This window comes from Lissotriton vulgaris, chromosome 2_1 (assembly GCF_964263255.1).
Source record: "Lissotriton vulgaris chromosome 2_1, aLisVul1.2, whole genome shotgun sequence".
Taxonomy (NCBI): Eukaryota; Metazoa; Chordata; class Amphibia; order Caudata; family Salamandridae; genus Lissotriton; species Lissotriton vulgaris.
Window position 1 is genome coordinate 164,434,086 of NC_141687.1, and position 23,491 is coordinate 164,457,576.

A 23,491-nucleotide genomic window follows, 5' to 3' on the forward strand; every position below is an offset into this window, starting at 1 on the left:
GCACTGAAGGCATTCCTTCCCTCTTTCCGGGGAAGTGTAGTGCAGGTGTTCTCGGACAACACCACCGCCATGTGGTACTGCAACAAACAGGGCGGGGTGGGGTCGTGGACCCTTTGCCAGGAGGCTCTGCGCCTCCGGCAATGGCTGGAACACCAGGGCGTCACCCTGGTGGTTCAACACCTGACAGGTTCCCTGAACGCCAGGGCAGACGAACTCAGCCGTTGGTGCATGATGGATCACGAATGGCGCCTGAACTCGGACGTGGCGCAAGGCCTCTTTCGGCAGTGGGGAGAGCCTTTGTTAGATCTATTTGCCACAGAAGATAACGCGCAATGTCATCAGTTCTGCGCGTTGGAATTTCATAGGCGGCACTCGCTCGGAGACGCTTTTCGTCTCGAGTGGAGTTGCGGTCTGTTGTACGCCTTTCCACCTATACCACTTCTGCCCAGAGTGCTGAAGAAGATCAGGCGCAACCGGGCCTCTTCGGGAGGACCTTCTGTCGCAGCAGCAGGGGACGGTCCTCCACCCAAACATGTCCAGTCTCCGCCTACTTGCGTGGAGATTGAGCGGCAACAGTTGAGGCTATTTGACTTGCCTCCTGAAGTCTGTGATGTGATTCTGGCAGCCAGGTGTCCCTCCACAAAATCGGTATACGCTTGCAGGTGGAATACATTTGTGGCATGGTGCACAGCAATGGCTGTGGATCCCCTTTCTGCCCCTCTTTCAGAGGTTCTCCTCTTTCTTCTTTATCTTGCCCAACAGGTCTCTGCTCTTGGCACTATCAAGGGCTACCTCTCTGCCATTTCGGCTTTCTTAAGGCTTCCTGATCAGCCTTCTCTTTTCAAGTCCCCTGTTGTAAATAGATTCTTGAAGGGCATCACTCACATGTTTCCTCCTGTTCCTTTCGTGATGCCTCAGTGGGACTTGAACCTTGTTCTGACTTATTTGATTTGCGCTCCTTTCGAGCCACTTCACAATTAAGACTGCATTCCTGGTTGCCATCACCTCTGCCAGGAGAGTGAGTGAGCTCCAGGCTTTTTCTTCTAAGCCTTCTTTCCTTTCTGTCCATCCGGATAAGGTTGTTTTAAGAAAGCATCCCTCTTTTCTGCCCAAGGTAGTCACAGCCTTCCACGTCGGGCAGTCTGTCACCTTGCCCATCTTCTTTCCGCCTCCACATCCCTCGAAAGAGGAAGAGAGGCTTCACTGTCTGGACCCAAAATGTGCGCTCTCATGTTATCTTGACCGCACACGCCAGTTCCGGGTGGACTTGGATATGCCATATGATGGCCTGCTTCTTTTCAGGCCACATATTGATAAATCTCTCCAAAATATAAAGGATACGGACACGGCCAGAGCTTTGGGTACCCTCCCATTCCAAAATCCTTTCGTGGAGCAAGAGGGAGAGGGCAGTCCTCTTCTAGAGGTGATTACCAGTATCGGTCGTCCTACTCTTCTGGTCAACAATATCGACCACAGTACCAACAGCGTCAGCAGCAGCAATCATCCTATACTAAATGCTCCTTTCGTGGCAAGGGTCAGCAAAAAGGCACTGCTCGACGACAATGACCCTTCACTTCAGCCAGTCTCCATTTCATCTCTGTCCTCAAAAGTTGGAGGAAGAATTTCCCATTTTCTAAAAAATTGGAAACAAATTACAACGGACCGTTGGGTTCTACAATTGATTCAATTTGGTCATTCACTGGAATTTATTCACATTCCTCCCCGAACTCCTCCCCGGCCTATGCTTCACAAAAATCTACGTATTCTACTTTGGGAGATTTCACTCATGCTCCAGAAGGGAGCTATAGAAAGAGTTCCACTTTCTCAATGGGGAAAGGATTTTACTCCCGTATTTTTCTGATACAGAAGAAGGAGAAAAAATGGAGAACAATTTTAGACCTGAGATCCCTCAACAAATTCTTGAAAAAGCAGTTGTGTCGTATGGTGACAATTCAGGAAGTTCTACAACTTCTAGATGCGGAAGACTATATGGTGTCTCTAGACCTTCAGGATGCTTATTTTCACATCCCTATTCACTGGAATCACAAGAAGTTCTTGAGGTTTGCAGTAGCGGGCAGACACTTTCAGTTCTGTGTCCTACCATTCCGGCTCAAATCTGCACCACACATTTTTATAGTAAAAAAATGCCTATCTCCAGTGGCTGCATATCTCAGACAGCAACACCATTAAGTTTTCCCATATCTGGACGACTGGCTAATCAAGGCACCATCCCTAGAAGAGGCGTCCAGGTCTTCCAATGCTTGTCTACAACTTTTCAATCGCTTGGGACTCACACTCAATCGAGACAAGTCGGTCCTCCTGCCCTCCCAGCATATAAATTTCCTAGGTGCTACTCTCTACACAAGCCAGAGGAAAGCGTTTCCATCACAGGAAAGAAAGGACAGGCTTCTGTCACTGGCTATTCGCATAAGTTCCAAAAGGTCCTTAACAGTTTGCCTTTTCAAGTCCCTGCTCGGAATGATGTAATCATGTATCTTATTGGTTCCACACTTCCGTCTCCGCATGCGCCCTCTTCAAGAGGCGCTCGCAGCTCAATAGGTCCAATGCACAGGCCCCCCCTTAGAGAAAAAACTTCATATAAATCTCCTCGAACTGGGAGCGGTCTTCCTCGCCCTTTAATCTTTCCTACCAAGAATCAGGAATTCTCTAGTGCTTGTACGAACAGACAATACCACGACAATGCACTATCTCAACAAACAGGGAGGGACGCGCTCGCTAACACTCTCTCACGAGTCGCAAAAAATCTGGAACTGGTTGATTCTGCACAATATCTCCCTTCGAGCAGAGTATGTCCCAGGAACAGACAATGTTCTGGCCAATTTTTTGAGCAGGCAACAGACGACGTGTCATGAGTGAGAATTGGACCCGTGGACCCTCAGCCAAATATTCTCACGATGGGGCACTCCTCTCACAGATCTATTCGCTACAAGGCAGAACGCCAAATGCCAACACTTTCAAGCTGGCATCCCCAGAAGGGATCTCTATGGAATGCATTTTCGATCGCATGGTGCAACGTATTTGCGTACACGTTTCCACCGTTTCCATTTATTCCCAGAGTTCTCTGCAAATTGAAAGTGGAGCCTTGCATGCTCCTTTTGATAGCCCCAGCTTGGCCAAGACAACATTGGTTCACAGAGCTTTACCTTCTCTCACTGGAACCACCAATCTGATTGAAACCGTTCCTTTCTCTCCTCACGAGGAACCATCAGCAAGTCCAGCATAAAGATCCGACATCTCTCAGGTTATCTGCTTGGCTCCTGAGTGCAAAGAGTTTCAGAATCTAGATATTCTGCCGGATTTTAGAGCTGTTCTTGCTCGGGCTCGAGCGAACAGTACTAACAAGACATATTCTTTAAAGTGGAAGAGGTTTTCCATTTGGTGTAAGTCGCAGAGGATACACCCTTTTTCTTCTCCAGTACAAATATTGCCTTACCTTCTCCATTTGGCGAACTCAGATCTTGCTCACGTTTCCATCAGGGTTCACTTGGCGGCAATATCCCATTACAGAAGATCTTCTGCTGGTCCTTCTCTCTGGTCTAACAGATTGATAAAGCAGTTTCTTAAAGGCCTGTTCAGGACTTTTCCTCCTGTGAAGACTTTACCTCCTGCTTGGCAACTCAACACAGTTCTTGCTCAGCTCATGAAACATCCCTTTGAGCCGATACACAGAGCTGATCTTGAGTATCTCTTTTGGGAAACGGCACTCCTTCTTGCCCTTACTTCAACACGACGAATATGTGTGTTCCAGGCTTTCTCAATTCGAGATCCTTTTCTTCAACTCAAACAAGACAGGGTAATATTACGAACAAATCAAAAATTTGTGGCAAAAGTTCCATCGGACTTCCATCTCAACGAGCCTGTGTTTTTACGCTCTTTCTTTCCAAATCCTCGCACTATGGCAGAGAGAACTCTGCATTCTCTCGATCTTAAATGCTGCCTAAAGTTTTATATTGAAAAGACAAAGACCTTCTGCAAATCCAACCAACTCTTTGTAGCTTACAGTAGACCTAGAAAAGGTCTTCCACTCACTAAACAAAATATCTCTCGCTGGATCTCTGCAGTTATTACATTCTGTCACGAGCAGGCGGGGAAACCCCTGCATTTTAAAGTACGGGCCCATTCCACTAGAGCGATGTCTACATCCATGGAGCTCTTCGCAGGTGTGCCTATCATAGGCATTTGCAGAGTGGCAACTTGAAAGACGCCGCATACTTTCACCAAGCATTACTGCTTGGATACAGAACTCATGAAGGATGCTGCAATGGGACAAGCAGTACTTCGTCATCTATTTTGATAGAGGTGAGCATTCTTTTCATCCCACCATCCTTTCTTATATACGCACATTTCTCCTTTGTATTTCTTGATGGTATCTTTGCTTACGATTTGATGTTTTCTATCTGTCACTTTGATATGTTATCTGGTGAATTTGTATATACTGTACAATCCGAAATGTGCTTATCATTGCTTGCTACTCTGATTCAGGCATGTGAATCTTTGAACGATACCCTAATACTGGATAAGAAATGCATTACTTACCTGTAACTGTAGGTATCCAGTATTGGTATCTTTCATAGATTCACATGCAACCCTCCAGCCTTCCCTGGAAGGACTCATCTAATTCTCTTAGTAGTACGCCTACTTAGCACAGTGCTTACGAAAATCTGAGGGACATGAGTTCCTTCCAGGAGGGTTCTAGAGGGAGGTGATAGCTGATTGGCTCTTCTCTGGAGTTCGGCCCTTTTTACAAAAGGACATAGATATATTACTAATATGAGGCCTTTGGCCTATTACTCTATATGTCTAATATGACATTACTTTATTCATGTACCGGGGACTCACATCCCGATGACGGGGAATGATTCAGGCATGTGAATCTATGAAAGATACCAATACTGGATAACTGCAGTTACTGGTAAGTAACGCATTTCTTCTTCTGTCTTCCAAAACAATGTCAGCCTGACTCTGAAAATCCTCTCCTGTCTCTGCCTCCTCTGCTGAGCAGCCAGTATCCGCATCTTCCTTGCTATCACATACAGGGCGGCAACTGTGGAAAGATTTCTGATGCATTCTCGGTCTGTTTTCATAGGTTGGGGCTGGTTACCACATGGTTCTGGTTAGTGGTAATTTGCATAAGCAAATGGGCTTTTTTGTGCAATTTCGCTATTTGCGAATGGTTTGTACTTTGAAATTAGCGACTCGAAAATGCGAGTCGCTATTTTGTGATCGCAAATACCGGGTGCATTTACACTTGGGCCCGTTCAAACGTCAGAGGAAACGGACAAGACTACCAATTGTGTTGGCGATATCTGTGATATTCCAGAAGAGGGGAGTATAAGCCAAATAGACAGAAGTGTGCTTGAGGGTCCTACTATAGGAAATAACACACTGGAAGAAATAAGTATCCAAGCTGGCCCTCTAGCCGCTAAAACCATACAAGATACATTGCTGGACGTACCCCCACCCAGACCCAGCGATAAACTATCCCTAAAACTAGTATCATGGAATATAGCAGGGCTAGCTAAGAATCTTCAGGACCTCGACTGGTGCACCTACATTGAGGACCATGATATCATCCTCCTCCAGGAGACTTGGTCTTTAATAACTCCACACAGGCTTGGGTTCAAAACTTTCCACTGTGACGCAATTCCTTCAATAAGAGGAAGAGCATCAGGGGGCCTGGTGATCTGGGTTAAAGTTACTCTAGAAATAGAAGTTACCCCATTAAATATTCCTTCGCCCGATTTGTTAGGACTAAAGATGTTGACAAGGGGGAATGAAACCGTATATTTAATAAACATATATAATAGGCCACAGGCAACAAATAAAGAATCTAAGGTAATAGAACTATTACACTCATTTTAGATACCTTAGGACCAAATGCCCAAGTAATAGTAGGAGGGGATTTTAATTGTAAATATGAACCGGTATTGGGCCTTGATAACTTACTTGAAGAGCAGGACACAGCAAACGATATTCCAAACTTGGATGTTATTGGGCCAGTTAAATGCACTGTTGCAGCAATCCAAATTTTCCAGTTGACCGTAGGTCATGGACTAAGAGCATGTAATGGCCGCCTGCAGTCGGATAGACCGGCAGCCCCAACTTTTTGTAAAGCCAACTGCAAGACACATATAGACTTCATAGTGGTCTCCTTGAGCTTATGGTATTTACTCATTGATCTAAAAATAGATGCCAGAACCTAGAGCGATCACCTCCCATTGCAATTATGGTTAAACTCACAACCCTTTATATCCAATCGAGATGAGGAGGTTGCACGAAATAGTTCCCCCGGGGAACCTCAGATATCTAATAACAGACGTGCACTAAGATGGCCCTATATCCTGGCTAAAGAAGAAGTAATGATAAATATTTATAATACCTTTTCTGATACTGTCACATCTTGCAAGGAACCCTTATTGGGCAGCCAGGGTGTCCTAGATCTACATTATAAGCTGGTTGATGCTCTAGGCCCCCTCTTGAGTAAAGCTTGCAAAAGGGAAAAGACCTCAAATCACTTAGAGCTGGTTAACCCTTGGTATAATAAAGAATGTCGCACAGCAAAGTATCATCTGATCCAGGCTGTTAAAACTAAAAACTCCCATTCTATAAGAGAATGCAGACATGCATATAAATAAAATTCTGACCCAAACGAAAAAAACTTGGGATGATGCACTATGAGAAGATTTACTAATAGCAGCTAAACTGAGAGATTAAGGCACCTTTTGGAGCTTAATATCCAAAAGGAACAGAAAGGGTAGATCACCCAAGGATCTTTATTTAGATGAAAAAACCTGGTGCGACCATTTCGCTAAACTTTACTCAGAAGATGAAGAGGGGTCGCTCACGCAAAATCTAGAGTGCAATTTAGAGCTGAGCATAGCGCCATTAAGTTTTAGCATAGAGGAGACTATGCAGGCAGTAGGGGCTATTAAAACGGGCAAAGCTCCAGGACCGGACAGGATCCCTGGAGACCTACTAAAACACGATGTGGAAGTATGGAGGCCATACATCAATTTTTTATGTAACTCTATAGTGGCAGGAACGCCAATCCCTGAAAGTTGGAAAGGGGCAGAAATTGCAACAATATTTAAAAAAGGAGATCGCTATGATCCGGGCAATTACCGCCCAATTAGTTTAATTGACCTTTTACAGAAGGTTTTTGCCAGGCATATTTTAAACAGACTTACAGAATGGATGGATGAGACACAAATAATGTCCAAATACCAAGCAGGGTTCAGATCAAAAGTTAGTACGGTAGATCAAGTGTTTAGGTTCACGTGCATCTGCTGGAAGTATATTGACATAAGGAAGGGCAGTTTGTACGTGGCATTTATAGACTTGCGGGCCGCCTTCGACCTCGTCCCACGGAATCTTCTGTGGATTACACTAAGAGACTTGGGGGTCCCAGGCGAGCTACTTAATGAACTCATTCGATTACACACAGGGAATTATGCAAAAGTTAGATGGGGAAAAGGTGGTGAACTATCGAAGCCCATACCTGTGAGCCGTGGTGTGCGCCAAGGCTGTGTGTTGGCACCTACGCTCTTTTCATTGTACGTTAATGATATACCTACTGAGGTGCCGGGTTTTTAGGAACCCGGTGGTGCCAGGGGATAACACCCGAAGACCTCTGAGTTCTCCCCGTTCCGGACCACAGAAACCAAGAGTCTTCTAGGTGAAGTCAGAGATCGAGTTTTATTGGCTGCAACCAAGTAACAAGCGTCCTAGAATTACAACAGCACGGGTCGTAAGTTCTCAGGAGACTGTTCGTTTTTACAGAAACAGCCTTCTCCTTTTATACAAAAATAACAGCTGCGGGCAAGAATTCTTTAGTTTACAATACGGTCATAGACATATTTCCACAATAGAGCAAAACGCACAGTCTTGTCGGCCAACCCATATTTTAGATGTCCAGTTTGTGATAGATGGCCCAGCCCGGCCCAGAATTACCATCAGATATTGATGAAACCCCAATAAAACCGGGCACCTCCTTGTCGTAAAACTGGCCATAAACAAGGAACATGGACAGGTGTATGTGTGTAGAAAACATGGTCTGTATGTAGTGAATGGGTTGTGCTTTGATGCTATCTTTCTCGGCCACTGGTCGAGGAGCTGCCCAAACAGGTTTGGCTGGAGGCAGTGGAGTCAGTTTGGCCAGGTCATGGGGAAGTCAGCTAAGGTGAACGTGTCCTTTCAGATCAAGCTCGGCCTCAATCAATTGACTATATGAGGGCAAGCCATAAGATAGATGCCGTTCACAAAATGGAGTCCGAGGGTTCAGGACGGAAACCACTATTTAAGGGTGATAGCATCACTCAATCGAGACGCAAATGCATAGGGATAATGTCCTAATCATTACCGGTCTGCCGATACCAAATCCGTCATGGTACGATGATATTTTGTGACACGAAGGTTGGGCCTCGGGACCATATTACAGCAGGGTCCAGAATTTCAGAACCACACTACGTATCTAAGGGATTGTGACCACAACTCCCCTAGGTTAGGAGATGAGGCAATCACGGCATTACTTTTTGCCGACTGTACAATCCTCATCTCACAGACCCCGAATGGCCGTCAAAACCTGGTGAACTCTTTTTATGGTTACTGTGTAAAGAAGGGGCTAGAAATAAACTCCTCTAAAACAAAATACATGTCAATAAATCCGCAAAAGTCCTTTAGGAAGAATTTGGCCTTAAATAATCAAAAATTGGAATATGTGGGGAGCTTTAACTACCTAGGTATTACATTGGACAGTAATCGTTCATGGAAGGGACACCTGACAAAAAGTAGGTTGGCTTTCAAGCAAAACTCGATGCCCATTCTAAAAGTGCACGGAGCTAGCGACTCTAAAGCCATTACGCAGGCACTGGAAGTTTTCAAGGCAAAAGCCCAATCGGCTGCACTTTACAGTGCTGAGGTCTGGGGGCATTGTTGTAAACACAATTTTGAACGGAAAGAAAACCGCTTTTTGCGCAGGCTACTAAAATTACCAATTAGAACCCCCCTAGTTCCAGTATTTTTGGATTTGGATCTCAAGCGGACAGATCACCAAGAAGCTCTTAGGCCATTGCTATATTGGGTAAGGTTATGGACAACCCTGGAGTTGTGTAACTATAAAAATGGATTGATAGAAATTACCCAGATTGATGAGTACAAGAAAATTGCATGGTTAAAACACATTGAACTTTGGTGTATCAGGTTAGGGCTGTCCCACTTTTGGGACGAACCCCAGAATATGACTTCTGCGTGTAAAAAGATTTTAAAAACTACCTATTGGTCTTATGTTAATGACGAGCCATCTCACTGTCCATCTACTGGTATACTGAGTCAGAAATTTTTGTCCATAAAAGACAATGCTGCATTCGAACCGTTTATGGATGAGATAAACCCACCATTAGCAAAAACCCTATATTTGCAATTCAGATACCGGGTATTACAGACCAATGCTCACACTTGTAGATGAGAAGGTAACAAGGAGGATGGTATCTGTACCCTTTGCTCACTAAAGGCCAAGGAAGATGATGCCCATCTATTGTTTTTTTGTTCCACTTATGCGTCACCTAGACAGCGTTGGATAAAATCCTTGTGTAAAAATATGGGTGTCAGGACGTATAAAGAGGTGAGCGTATCATAAGGTTTAAAACCTCACAACTGGTGGTTTTTTGCATAAGTAGGTTCTTATTCAATGTGTTTCTTATCAGGAAACAGCAAAAGATTATTGCCTGCGCACACCCTCTTGAATGCCTAGTACTCTATTAATTGACAGAATTGAAACAAAGTGTGTGTGCTGTTTGGTTGGAAGGCAGCCAGCCCAATTAAACAATCAACCCCTGGTGGAAACTCCACTAGTATACCAAACGCACAACATTTTTAAAGTATAACAATGATAGAATATTAGTCTATTACTGATTGAACTTTTAAGTAATCACTCAAAGAGTCTCTTTATAAAAAAAAAATTTGTGTATTGAAATCTGTACATTTTCGTTGCGATTTCAAAAATACATTCAACAACCAATTAATACATGATAATTGATAAATCAAGAAACAAATTTTTTTTGTCATATAGCTGTTGTTAAACGTTGTTATCCAATTGTAATACTGAAATAATTGAAGATATAAAATCAACAATCATGAAATTATCAAACACAACTTGAAGATGCCCAATGCATTTCGGGAGGTTCCCTTCTTCAGGGGCACTGAAAGAAATGAAGCATTGTATCAACAATTTAATGCAACAAATTTAACTCACTGGTTTAAAAGGCAGTTCTAAATGATGAAGACACTTGAAGCGACAACTCAACCTAATTGTAGTTGATGAGCTTATTTTTAGGTCAAAAGAACCAATGGTGCGTCAAACATAATGCAAGAAATAGTAGATAGAACAAAACGCCACCATGAATGTGAATTTCACATTAGAAAGATTATGAAAATTCCTGTGCTAAACACCAAGATTTTTAACTAACACCACTGTGTGGATAAAAAACTGTGAAGGAACTATTTAGCTCATAATGAAACAATACTCACTTCCAACTAAAGATGTGTAAAGCAGGGCAGACGTGCTGTTAAAGGTAAAGGGCCTAACAGATCTGCTAGTGAAAAACAAATACAAAGACCGTGCCGGTCATTAGAAAAAATACCAGCTCATAAAATGAAAATAGTCATTGTACTCAATAATGTACCTATTCACTTACATTGGTCAACAAAAACCGCTCAAGATGACAACTGTGCTGTTCAAAAATAGCGTGTATCCGCTATCACTCAGTGTGATGCCGTCGAATCTTTGACTGAGGATGAATGTGATGCAAGGGGCGTGTCCTGAAGAATATTCAAGATTAAATTGTACTAGAGACAGTGAAGGAACTTGCGCGCAAGCCCAACCTGCGAGAAATGGACAGGAACGCTGTTAGTGTGTATTTAACACCATCGCTGCTAGTGATATTTTGCACCTGTGCTGGGATTTTCAAAAGTACATTATGTATGACGAGCTGGGTAGGAGGCTACTTCATGACGAGCCCAGCTCGTCATGAGCCTGGAAGGGGTTAATTACATTCTAAAAAGAATATAAACAAACCACTGTAGACATGAGAGCATATTGTGACGAACACTCGATAAGCTACAGCTAGCGTACTCTAACTAGGGCCAATGGGAAACTCTTACTGAAAAACGTGTATCGAATCCTTCACGATACTTTAGTGCCAGTTCTGCCCAGAAGGATAAGCGCACTAATCCTTGAGTACTGCCTGTAGTAAAAGAAGTACTACGAAATAGGAGAGTGAACTACAATCTATGTTTGTACCCAATATTAAAATAGTAGCCATAATGCGCTCTGACAAATATTTCAACTCACCAATTAGTCAACATGCCCGTTGTCACAGAAAACGTAATATGCGAAGACTCGCAGACTCAGTCTAAAAGTAAAGTAAACGTCTGTCAGAAAACAATCCATGAGACCGAGGCTAGATAAAGAGAACAACTCTACCTACAAGAACAACCCTCTACTCACCACAGCCGAAAGAACCCGCGTAGCTTCGTATTCCATAAACCACTGACGCGACCGCGTGTAACTCCCGGTCACCGGTCGCTATATGCTGACGTATACACAACTTACATAGAAAAAGGACTGAACTTAGCCGCCATGTCTAAATGGTGTTGAGGCAAAAACACACCTTTTTGTACACTGGAAAATATATATAGTGATTTCTGTCAAGCAAAGCCAACCCTTGACTTGCATAAAAACCAAAGTACTAGAAACTGTGACTGTTAAAAAAAAATTTGGAACGCGTGCCAATTATTCCGCTTAGATTTGGAATGGAAATTAATGATTTCATCTGAATAACCGTGATCGTAAGCCCAAGTGAAATATAAGAAACAAAAGACAAAAACATTGCTGCCATGATGGAACCGAAATACTCACTGTGAAAAAAAAGAGGGCCAACAATTCCGGGTCAGAACTGATTGACATGAAAAAACCACAAACAAAGAAAGAGAGGAAAGACTACTGATAACAAGAGCTGAGACGGGATGTGTCTCAACAGTACCAAAAACGAGCACTATTAAATACTCTGAATCAAAGAAGAGAGACATGGAAAAAAATGTATAGCGTGTGCCCAAAAAAAGGAAGCTTACCTCATGCTACAGTGTAATGTAAAGATATGATAGTGAACAATGTAGACCAAAAACAGGAACCCGAGTATTGCGTGATGAAGTAGTGAAAACTTACAAATAAAATGGAAATAACAGAAAATAGTGGAAAATTAACTGAGAAAAAGGCGTGAAAAAACAGAAACGTGTGCGATTAACTTACCAAATGTGATGGTTGACCTAAATGTAAACCCATTTACAAATGATGAAAAAAGAGATGCAGACACTGTAGAGTGCTATAGGGTTAGAACAAAGAACATAGCAAAACGATATAACAATACTGTGGTATTATTACTCCTAGAATTTCATAGAAAACATTGTAATTCGATTCTGTCGTTGAGTCCACTGGGTACTAATGTTTGCAGATATTTTATCCACCAAGCTTCTCTCTGTGCTAGTAAAGTTGTGTGATTGTGATCTGGTTTAACTGCTACTATCTCCAAAATGGTATACCTAAGCTGAGCATTAGTATGTTGATGTTCTGACCAATGTGTTGCAAAGTAAGACTTAGTAGACTTAGTACGAAATGTACTTTTGTGTTCTGTTATGCGTACTTTGATCTTTCTGGAAGTCTTGCCTACATACAATGATCCACACGGACATTTGATGGTGTAGATGACATTGGAACTATTGCAATCCCCATTGTATTTTAATGAGATTGCTTTCCCCGAATGTGGATGGTGAATAATATTTCCTGTCATGACATTATGACAATGTACACAATTATGACATTTGCGCATTCCATGGTATTGTTGTTGAGCTTCAGGTACTTAAGAAGTTAAGATATCTTTGATATTCTTGCTCCTTGTATACGCAAACAGAGGTTCCTCATCATATAAGCCCTTGAAATCAGGTTCTTGCGCCAGCAATTCCCATCTGGATTTGATGATATGTTTAATAGCTTGAGATCTTGATGAATATTTAGACACGAAAACATGTCTGTTCGACTTCTCTTTTGGCTTGGTTATCAACAACATTTCACGTTCTTTAGATTCAATCTTGGTTAGAGCTGCAGCTAGAATTTCTGCAGGATAACCTCTTTTGTTGAATTTAGCCTGCTGTCTTTGTAGCGCATCTTGTAAATTTGGTCTGCTAGATGTAATACGTTTCACCCTCAACATTTGTGAATAAGGCAAATTATTTATCAAAGAAGGTGGGTGAAAACTTGTGTACAGTAACAAATTGTTTCTGTCTGTTGGTTTTGTATATACTTGCGTTTCCAGTTTGTTATCTTTTTGAGTAATCAATACATCTAGGTAATGGATGCTGTGTTGATTAATCTCATGAGTGAATTTGATTCTCTCATGCTTGTTGTTTAGTTCATGAATCAATTGTTCCAAGAGATTTTGAGAACTCTTCCATACTAGGAAAATATCATCGATAAATCTTGTAAAATGCTAGGTTTGTAGACCAAATTTCTTGACTCAAAATATGTGTGTCCTCAAATTGCGCCATGAATGTGTTGGCGTACGCCGGTGCTCCAGAAAAACCCATGGAGGTTCCACTCACTTGTAGAAAAAACTTGTCTTGCCATGTCAGGTAACTGTGCTGAAGGCAAAAGATCAACAGTTCAAGAATAAAAATTTTGTTGACAGGTAAATCAGGTAGTTGTAGAAGAGCCCACTCACAGGCTTCAACACCTTCTTTTAACGGAATGGACGTGTACAGTGAAGTCACATCGATAGTGCACATCAACCAGTTGGAATTGTATTCGTTTTGTATTTGTTGTAACAAATTCAGGAAATGAGTAGTATCTTTGACATAGCTTCGTCAGGATTGCACACATTTTTGTAAGAAATGGTCAATTAGTTGTCCCGCTGGCGCAAAAATGGAATCACAACCAGACACAATCGGACGAAAGGGTGGGTTGGTTAAGTTTTTATGCACTTTTGGGAGCATGTACAACCTCGGTCTCCTTGGTTATTGCACAGTCAAAAAATTACGTAATGTTGATGTAATCCAGGCATTGTCTTCTGCCTTATTTAGAATTTGACTGAATGTTTCCATAAAGCTAGTGGTCAGATCTTCTTCCAATAAGATGTATGTTGTTGCATCTTCTAAATGTCATTAACCTTCTGTACATAGAAACTAGTATCCATTATGACTAGGGCTCCACCCTTATCTGCCAATTGAAAAGTTATTTGATCATCTATACTCAATCTTTGTAAAATATCCATCTCATCTTTTCTTAAATTGGACCGTAATCGTGGACGAAGATTCAATTTTGTCAAGTCATGGCGAATCAGTGATTCGAAAGTGTCTAAGATTTTGTGTGACACAGGTGGCATAAAGATGCTTTTAGGTCTGAATGACCTTAATTCTGAGTCATCTGCATCCTGATCTGTTATTGGGGTGTCTAAAGTAGGTACAACATTAGTAAAAAAGTGTTTAAGCCTTAGGTTTCTTAAAAACCGGAAAACAGACACTTCCAATTCTAATTTGTTGCTATGATAAATTGGTACAAATGAAGTCCCTTTATTGAGTACAAGTTCTTGTGAACTGGTCAATTGCTTAGATGAGATGTTAATTACGAGGGTTTGCCTTTGCTCCTCAGACTCCGAGCTTCTGCTTCTCGTTCCTTTGCTTCCTTCTCCTTTGTTTCCTTGTCTTTGTCTTTGGCTCCTCCTTGTTTTTTTGTGGCGTCTGGGGGTCTCCCTGTCCCTTGGACCTTGTCTAAAAAAGGTGATGCTGTAGATGTGCTTGCTCCATTTTTAGTTCCTGATATTGTTGACTCTTGTCCAGTAGCTAATGATTGTCTAGACGGATCCAAATCAGTATCAGAGACTATTGATTCTTGGGAAGAGGTTGCAGGTTTTTGATAAGGGCGACGTTTGGCATACACCTCTGCCCAGGTGTAAACCTCGTTTAATTTATAATCAATAGTATCTCTGCGGAATTTCCGTCTACAAACCTAGCGTTTTACATAAGATTCATCGATGATATTTTCCTAGTATGGAAGAGTTCTCAAAATCTCTTGGAACAATTGATTCATGAACTAAACAACAAGCATGAGAGAATCAAATTCACTCATGAGATTAATCAACACAGCATCCATTACCTAGATGTATTGATTACTCAAAAAGATAACAAACTGGAAACGCAAGTATATACAAAACCAACAGACAGAAACAATTTGTTACTGTACACAAGTTTTCACCCACCTTCTTTGATAAATAATTTGCCTTATTCACAAATGTTGAGGGTGAAACGTATTACATCTAGCAGACCAAATTTACAAGATGCGCTACAAAAACAGCAGGCTAAATTCAACGAAAGAGGTTATCCTGCAGAAATTCTATCTGCAGCTCTAACCAAGACTGAATCTAAAGAACGTGAAATGTTGTTGATAACCAAGCCAAAAGAGAAGTCGAACAGACATGTTTTCGTGTCTAAATATTCATCAAGATCTCAAGCTATTAAACATATCATCAAATCCAGATGGGAATTGCTGAAGCAAGAACCTGATTTCAAGGGCTTATATGATGAGGAACCTCTGTTTGCGTATACAAGGAGCAAGAATATCAAAGATATCTTAACTTCTAAAGTACCTGAAGCTCAACAACAATACCATGGAATGCGCAAATGTCATAATTGTGTACATTGTCATAATGTCATGACAGGAAATATTATTCACCATCCACATTCGGGGAAAGCAATCTCATTAAAATACAATGGGGATTGCAATAGTTCCAATGCCATCTACACCATCAAATGTCTGTGTGGATCATTGTATGTAGGCAAGACTTCCAGAAAGATCAAAGTACGCATAACAGAACACAAAAGTACATTTCGTACTAAGTCTACTAAGTCTTACTTTGCAACACATTGGTCAGAACATCAACATACTAATGCTCAGCTTAGGTATACCATTTTGGAGATAGTAGCAGTTAAACCAGATCACAATCACACAACTTTACTAGCACAGAGAGAAGCTTGGTGGATAAAATATCTGCAAACATTAGTACCCAGTGGACTCAACGACAGAATCGAATTACAATGTTTTCTATGAAATTCTAGGAGTAATATTACCACAGTATTGTTATATCGTTTTGCTATGTTCTTTGTTCTAACCCTATAGCACTCTACAGTGTCTGCATCTCTTTTTTCATCATTTGTTAATGGGTTTACATTTAGGTCAACCATCACATTTGGTTAGTTAATCGCACACGTTTCTGTTTTTTCACGCCTTTTTCTCAGTTAATTTTCCTCTATTTTCAGTTATTTCCATTTTATTCGTAAGTTTTCACTACTTCATCACGCATTACTCAGGTTCCTGTTTTTGGTCTACATTGTTCACTATCATATCTTTACATTACACTGTAGCATGAGGTAAGCTTCCTTTTTTTGGGCACACACTATACATTTTTTTCCATGTCTCTCTTCTTTGATTCAGAGTATTTAATAGTGCTCGTTTTTGGTACTGTTGAGACACATCCCGTCTCAGCTCTTGTTATCAGTAGTCTTTCCTCTCTTTCTTTGTTTGTGGTTTTTTCATGTCAATCAGTTCTGACCCGGAATTGTTGGCCCTCTTTTTTTTCACAGTGAGTATTTCGGTTCCATCATGGCAGCAATGCTGTTGTCTTTTGTTTCTTATATTTCACTTGGGCTTACGATCACGGTTATTCCGATGAAATCATTAATTTCCATTCCAAATCTTAGCGCATTAATTGGCGCGCGTTCAAAAAAAATTTTTAAGAGTCACAGTTTCTAGTAGTTTGGTTTTTATGCAAGTCAAGGGTTGGCTTTGCTTGACAGAAATCGCTATATATATTTTCCAGTGTACGAAAAGGTGTGTTTTTGCCTCAGCACCATTTAGACATGGCGGCTAAGTTCAGTCCTTTTTCTATATAAGTTGTGTATACGTCAGCATATAGCGACCGGTGACCGAGAGTTACACGCGGTCGCGTCAGTGGTTTATGGAAAACGAAGCTACGCGGGTTCTTTCGGCTGTGGTGAGTAGAGGGTTGTTCTTGTAGGTAGAGTTGTTCTCTTTATCTAGCCTCGGTCTCATGAATTGTTTTCTGACAGACGTTTACTTTACTTTTAGACTGAGTCTGCGAGTCTTCGCATATTACGTTTTCTGTGACAAAAGGCATGTTGACTAATTGGTGAGTTGAAATATTTGTCAGAGCGCATTATGGCTACTATTTTAATATTGGGTACAAACATAGATTGTAGTTCACTCTCCTATTTCGTAGTACTTCTTTTACTACAGGCAGTACTCAAGGATTAGTGCTCTTATCCTTCTGGGCAGAACTGGCACTATAGTATCGTGAAGGATTCGATACACGTTTTTCAGTAAGAGTTTCCCATTGGCCCTAGTTAGAGTACGCTAGCTGTAGCTTGTCGAGTGTTCGTCACAATATGCTCTCATGTCTACAGTGGTTTGTTTATATTCTTTTTAGAATGTAATTAAATACACACTAACAGCGTTCCTGTCCATTTCTCGCAGGTTGGGCATGCGCGCAAGTTCCTTCACTGTCTCTAGTACAATTTAATCTTGAATATTCTTCAGGACACACCCCTTGCATCACAGTCATCCTCAGTCAAAGATTCGAAGGCATCACACTGAGTGATAGCGGATACACACTATTTTTGAACAGCACAGTTGTCATCTTGAGCGGTTTTTGTTGACCAATGTAAGTGAATAGGTACATTATTGAGTACAATGACTATTTTCATTTTATGAGATGGTATTTTTTCTAATGACCGGCATGGTCTTTGTATTTGTTTTTCACTAGCAGATCTGTTAGGCCCTTTACCTTTAACAGCACGTCTGCCCCGCTTTACACATCTTTAGTTGGAAATGAGTATTGTTTCATTATGAGCTAAATAGTTCCTTCACAGTTTTTTATCCACACAGTGGTGTTAGTTAAAAATCTTGGTGTTTAGCACATGAATTTTCATAATCTTTCTAATGTGAAATTCACATTCATGGCGGCGTTTTGTTCTATCTACTATTTCTGGCATTATGTTTGACGCACCATTGGTTGTATTGACCTAAAAATAAGCTCATCAACTACAATTAGGTTGAGTTGTCGCTTCAAGTGTCTTCATCATTTAGAACTGCCTTTTAAACCAGTGAGTTAAATTTGTTGCATTAAATTGTTGATATAATGTTTCATTTCTTTCAGTGCCCCTGAAGAAGGGAACCTCCCGAAATGCATTGGGCATCTTCAAGTTGTGTTTGATAATTTCATGATTGTTGATTTTATATCTTCAATTATTTCAGTATTACAATTGGATAACAACGTTTAACAACAGCTATATGACAAAAAAATTTTGTTTCTTGATTTATCAATTATCATGTATTAATTGGTTGTTGAGTGTATTTTTGAAATCGCAACAAAAATGTACAGATTTCAATACACAATTTTTTTTTTTATAAGGAGACTCTTTGAGTGATTACTTAAAAGTTCAATCAGTAATAGACTAATATTCTATCATTGTTATACTTTAAAAATGTTGTGCGTTTGGTATACTAGTGGAGTTTCCACCAGGGGTTGATTCTTATCAGGAAACGTTTTGGACATAAACTGTAATATAATATTGGAATCTGCAATCTTTACCCATAGCACTAAATAACGCAGAATGCACTGAGTTCTCTTTTTGTCAAAATTCTGTAGTTTTAAAGATTTTAATCTAGGCTTTTAATCTGGCTTTTTATTAGGAATTAACCTTTTTTATGGTTTTATCTGGATTTTATGGAATATGTATAATATAATTAATTGTACAGAATCAATTGTTACTCTGCCCCTCTATATTAATTGTAATATGTTATGTGATCAATTGTTGTCAAGGGCATTTTTTTATGTTTGTCTGTAAATGTTTCTTTTGTCTGTACTTCCTGCTTTTATGGCTATATTAGCCGAAATAAAGTTGAACTGAACTGAGAGTCAGTATTCATTCAGACTGCAAAGTTGTGTTTTGCAAATGGCTTTTGTACATTGCGCACAGCTAATTTTGCATGAGCAAATCGGTTTCCAACCAATGTTGTGCTTGAAAAATGGTCGTACACCTGGCCCTAAATGTAACAGAGTCACCAAAAAGGTAACTTCATCCTGTTTTCATATGAAGATGCAGAAGGCGGGATCCTGTGCTGCATGTTCACCCTCTTGCCTCCACCTTCGATGCTAAGCTTTGATACTTGCCTAAAATATAAAAAAAGAAATACCATTCTAACAATTATGAGCACTTGGAAAGTGAAGTTAGAGGCAAGTATTGTATATTTGATTGTTGTATGTGTTTAATTGGGTTTATAAATATTCAAAACCAAGCAAATGTCTGTTCTTGTTCATATGAGTCTTTCTCTGTAATATCTAGTGAGTACTTTCTGTAGCTTATGAGGTTATCCTTCCTTGTGAGCTGACATGCAACATGTTTTCTGGTAGCATTACTGTTGTTTCAATATTCTGTGACAGTGTTTCTGAGAGGTTGCCTCGTGTTACCCATTTTATACTGATAGTGGGTATTCTTGCTGTAGGTTAATGGATTTTGTTTCTCTTCTCTTTTTCTTTGTTTTTTTTTATATTTTGATTTGGGCACCTACCCACTACCAACCCCATATGATGTCTATATAAAGCTTGACTCTTGTGAAACAGACAGCGATGAGGACATTTTAGAAAAGTTTCTGGAGTTGCCACTTCAGAAGCATTGTAGTAAGAAACTGTTCAGCATTCCTGAAGTAACTGAAGAGGAAGAAGATGATGATGATGAGCGCTTTGCACCACAAGAAGCCTACGTTAATCGAAGTTGCAGCAAGGAGAGTCTAAATCACTACATAGCAGAAGACATGGCTTTATTAACAATTCCGCAACAAGTTCCAAAAACTAATGTTTGTGAGCAAGATCAAAATTCCTTACCTGGGGCTTCTGGTGAGGGACTGTTACAGAAATTGTATCCAGACGAGCAAATTGTCCCACAGCCAGATTGGTGCCCGAGAAAAAATGCCTATATTTCTAATCAGCAAGAAAATAATGTAACATGTACTTCATCTGAAATTGCAGCGTGCCACAAAAATAAAGATTGTTATACTAAAGAACAGACCAAAGGCCGATGTGAGAGTTCCAGAAAATCTCGGATATTTGTAAAGGAGCATTGCAGTCGCTTGTTGAGCAATGGCAATCAGCCAGGAGGCGACAGGCGAAAAATGCATGGCCTTAATGAAAGGGTTACCTCAGAGGCCTGTGACTTTCCAGAGGATGACCTGGACATTGTGAAGGGAAGACAAGGTGCATCCCACAAATCCTGTTACAAGCATTCTTCTTGCCTCACCAAACCCACATTTAAAGCATCCAGCTCTTTCTTCACAGAAGGAATGGAAATTGATATTGAGTATGATATTGAAGATGAAGATGGTCTGGTCAACACATCTGAGTCTGTGAGCCAACAGAGGCCAGACTGTAGATTAACGGGATACCAGGCAGACCATGAAAGCTGCAATAGGTTTTTTAGCCAGTTTGATTCAACTCTGTCCATGCAGAAAAGGAAGGAGCTAACAGAGCTAGGAGCTGTGGAATATGATGGAAGTGTGTGTGTGAGTTGTGAAAATGCTGTAACCTCTGTTTGGAGTAGGGTGGCACAGCCACAGATGATCTTCTTTGACACCAGAAGAGATCCAGAAGATCAGGAATGGAGAAGGGAATACAATAAAATAGTTTGCAAAGAAAGGCATGAGCGACATGGAAAGGAGAACCCTGATGTGTCGCTGCTTTCCAGGATATGTGTAAGCCCACACTCTTCCCTGGCTTCGGATGCAGCTTTTAGTAACCATAACTCCATTACACACCCATAATCATCCAAACCCAAGTATATGTTTTTTTTCAATCTTGTGCAGCAGTTAATTTAGTTGTGGTTAATAAGACACAATTTCTGTATTTTGTCAGCCATATACATGTACGCTTCCATGTGTGTTACTCATTGTCAACCGCTTTTAGTGCTGTTCAGATAAACAAATAGACATTAAACATGCAATATTCCTCTTCAAAATAAATGTCCATTAGATAGGAAGGAGCCACTAAACCTGATTACCTCTGACTTCTTAATTCCTGGATCATCACAAATGGATCACCACAAATTACAAGGCAGTTTTGGTCATTGTTAACATTCACTTAACTAGAATCGAACAATCTATTGGTTTTGCACCCAGAAAATACTGTTAATTATCCATTAGTGATTGACATATCCCATTTATTCCTTACTGCCTGCTTGGAATGTGACATTTTGTGATTCAGTTGTGATTTTTCCCTATAAATATCTTCAGAATTCATCCCTAAATGCTTTCCATCTCTGACTTTATTGGCCTCACCACTTTCTTCGCAAGGAGTGTTATTTCATTTCAGTACTCGATTTTTCATGACAGTTAATTGTTTCTGGCTGACAAATACTTATTGTACATTGGATTTATATAAAAAAAAGCTCCATGCCTGTGTATCCAATATGACTTGTGAGTGTGGAAGATTGGCCTGAGAATCATTTCAACAAAAGGCTACTATTTTTTTGTATTCCGTGAACCCTTTATTTTCAAGAGAATTTTGTGATTTTAAACATTAACAACACGTTGATAAATTGACTGTGCATTGAACGCAACAGTCATCTTGGAAAATGTTCTGAAACATTTATTTATTTTATTATTTATTTTGAAAGTTTTATATAGTGCAAACATGACCACTGAGGGTATCAGAGCGCTTTACAGATTATGCATCTCAAGTGAATAATACAGAATATACATCACAGAGGAATAAGCATACAAAACAGAATAAACAAAGCGACAAAATCAGACTGTAAAATTGTCCAACAATCTCGTGAGGGAGAAGAAAACACACAGTCAAGCAAAAATCAAAGTCTAGAATTGCCCAACCTATTTGTGAACCGGAAGGCTAGGCCAGAGTCAATGGGTATGGACCCAGAATCAGTTGACGGTGCCAGGCTAACTCAGAAATTTCTTCATCAGGAGCCCTTAGATTTCTTTTTTGAAGAAGACAGTAGAAGGGTTCAACCTGACTTTGGCGGGAAGGGAGTTCCAGATCCTCAGAGCCATCCCTGAAAAGGCTCGGTTATAGGTCTTTTTTCTTGAATTTTTGAGGTTTGACCAAAGGGTGCTGGCGCTTCTGGAGGCTCTAGAATTACACAAGAGTTCTAATTTCTGTGTGAGGTACAGCGGGGTCTTGAAGTGGATGGCGCTGTGAGCCATGCATGCAATTTTAGCTGTATCCGAGCTTCATATGGAAGCCAATTCAATTCCCTCAAGTCCGGAGCGATGTGGTGGTATTTGTTTGTGCCAGTTAAGAGCCTAGCAGCGGAATTGAGGGCAGCCCTAAAAGGAGCCGTCCTCACTCTAGACAGGCAGCAGCATGTTGCACTACCACAGTCCAGCTTTGAGATCACTAATGCTTGTACTGCAACCTTAAGGTCATGAGCATGGAGGAAGGGTTTGAGTTTCCTAAGTAATTGAGTTGAAAGTTCGCTCCTTTGGTGAGGGAACTGATGTGCTTCTGCATGTTTAGGGTTTTGTCTAGAATGATACCCAGAGATAATGCTGAGTCCACGAGGTGCAGTCTGCAGTTAAGAGCAGTCAGCTGGTTAAACCATTGTTCCATGACAAGGGATTGGTGTTGGGGTGAGATCAGTAGGAATTCCGTTTTAAGAGCATTAAGCTCCAGGTGATTGCGTGTCAGCCAGCTTTGTGTTTCCAGCAGGACTGAGTTGAGGGACTAAATGTCTTCCTGGGAGGTGATTCTCAGGTAAAGTTGGGTATCGTCCGCATACATATGATAACAAATGCTGGATGATTTTAGAATTTCTGTCAGAGGCTCTATGAACAGGTTAAAGTGCCAGGGGGACAATGCTGAACCTTGAGGAACTCCCAAGGTGACTGGTGCAGGGTGGGACAGGGAGGGGTCCACCTTGAAACTTTGGGATCTGTTCTGAAGGAACAAAGAGAACCAGCTTAATACCGGGCCAAACAGCCCCATCCTGTGTCCCAGGAGGTCAATTAGGTGATCATGTTTGACAGTGTCAAATGCTGATGAAAGGTCCAGAAGGATCAGTACGCACGACTCATTGTGATCCAGCATTCTAAGCGCATCATCTACGATTTGCGTTATTACCGACTCTGTGCTATGAATGGGCGGAAACCCGATTAGCATTGGTCCAGGAGTTGGAAATGGTCGATGTAACGACAAAGTTGGGCGAGCACACATTTCTCCAAGAGTTTTGCCAAGGTGGGGATGTTCTTGATTGGGCGAAAGTTAAGAAGGTTTGTGGGAGCTGCATTTGGTTTCTTCAGCATTAGGGTAAACTGACCTTATTTAAGGCACATTCCTGTGGT

General features: G+C 41.0%; 1 protein-coding gene across 1 annotated transcript in view; it reads left to right on the top strand.

The window, feature by feature from the left end:
- Nucleotides 1–23,491, top strand: part of TSPOAP1 (TSPO associated protein 1) — a 2,768,302-nt gene that overhangs the window by 2,077,958 nt on the left and 666,853 nt on the right. The window contains exon 31 of the mRNA XM_086954028.1: nt 19,745–20,927. Within this exon, the coding sequence (XP_086810154.1) occupies nt 19,745–20,927 (1,183 nt within the window). The remainder of the gene's footprint in view (nt 1–19,744; nt 20,928–23,491) is intronic.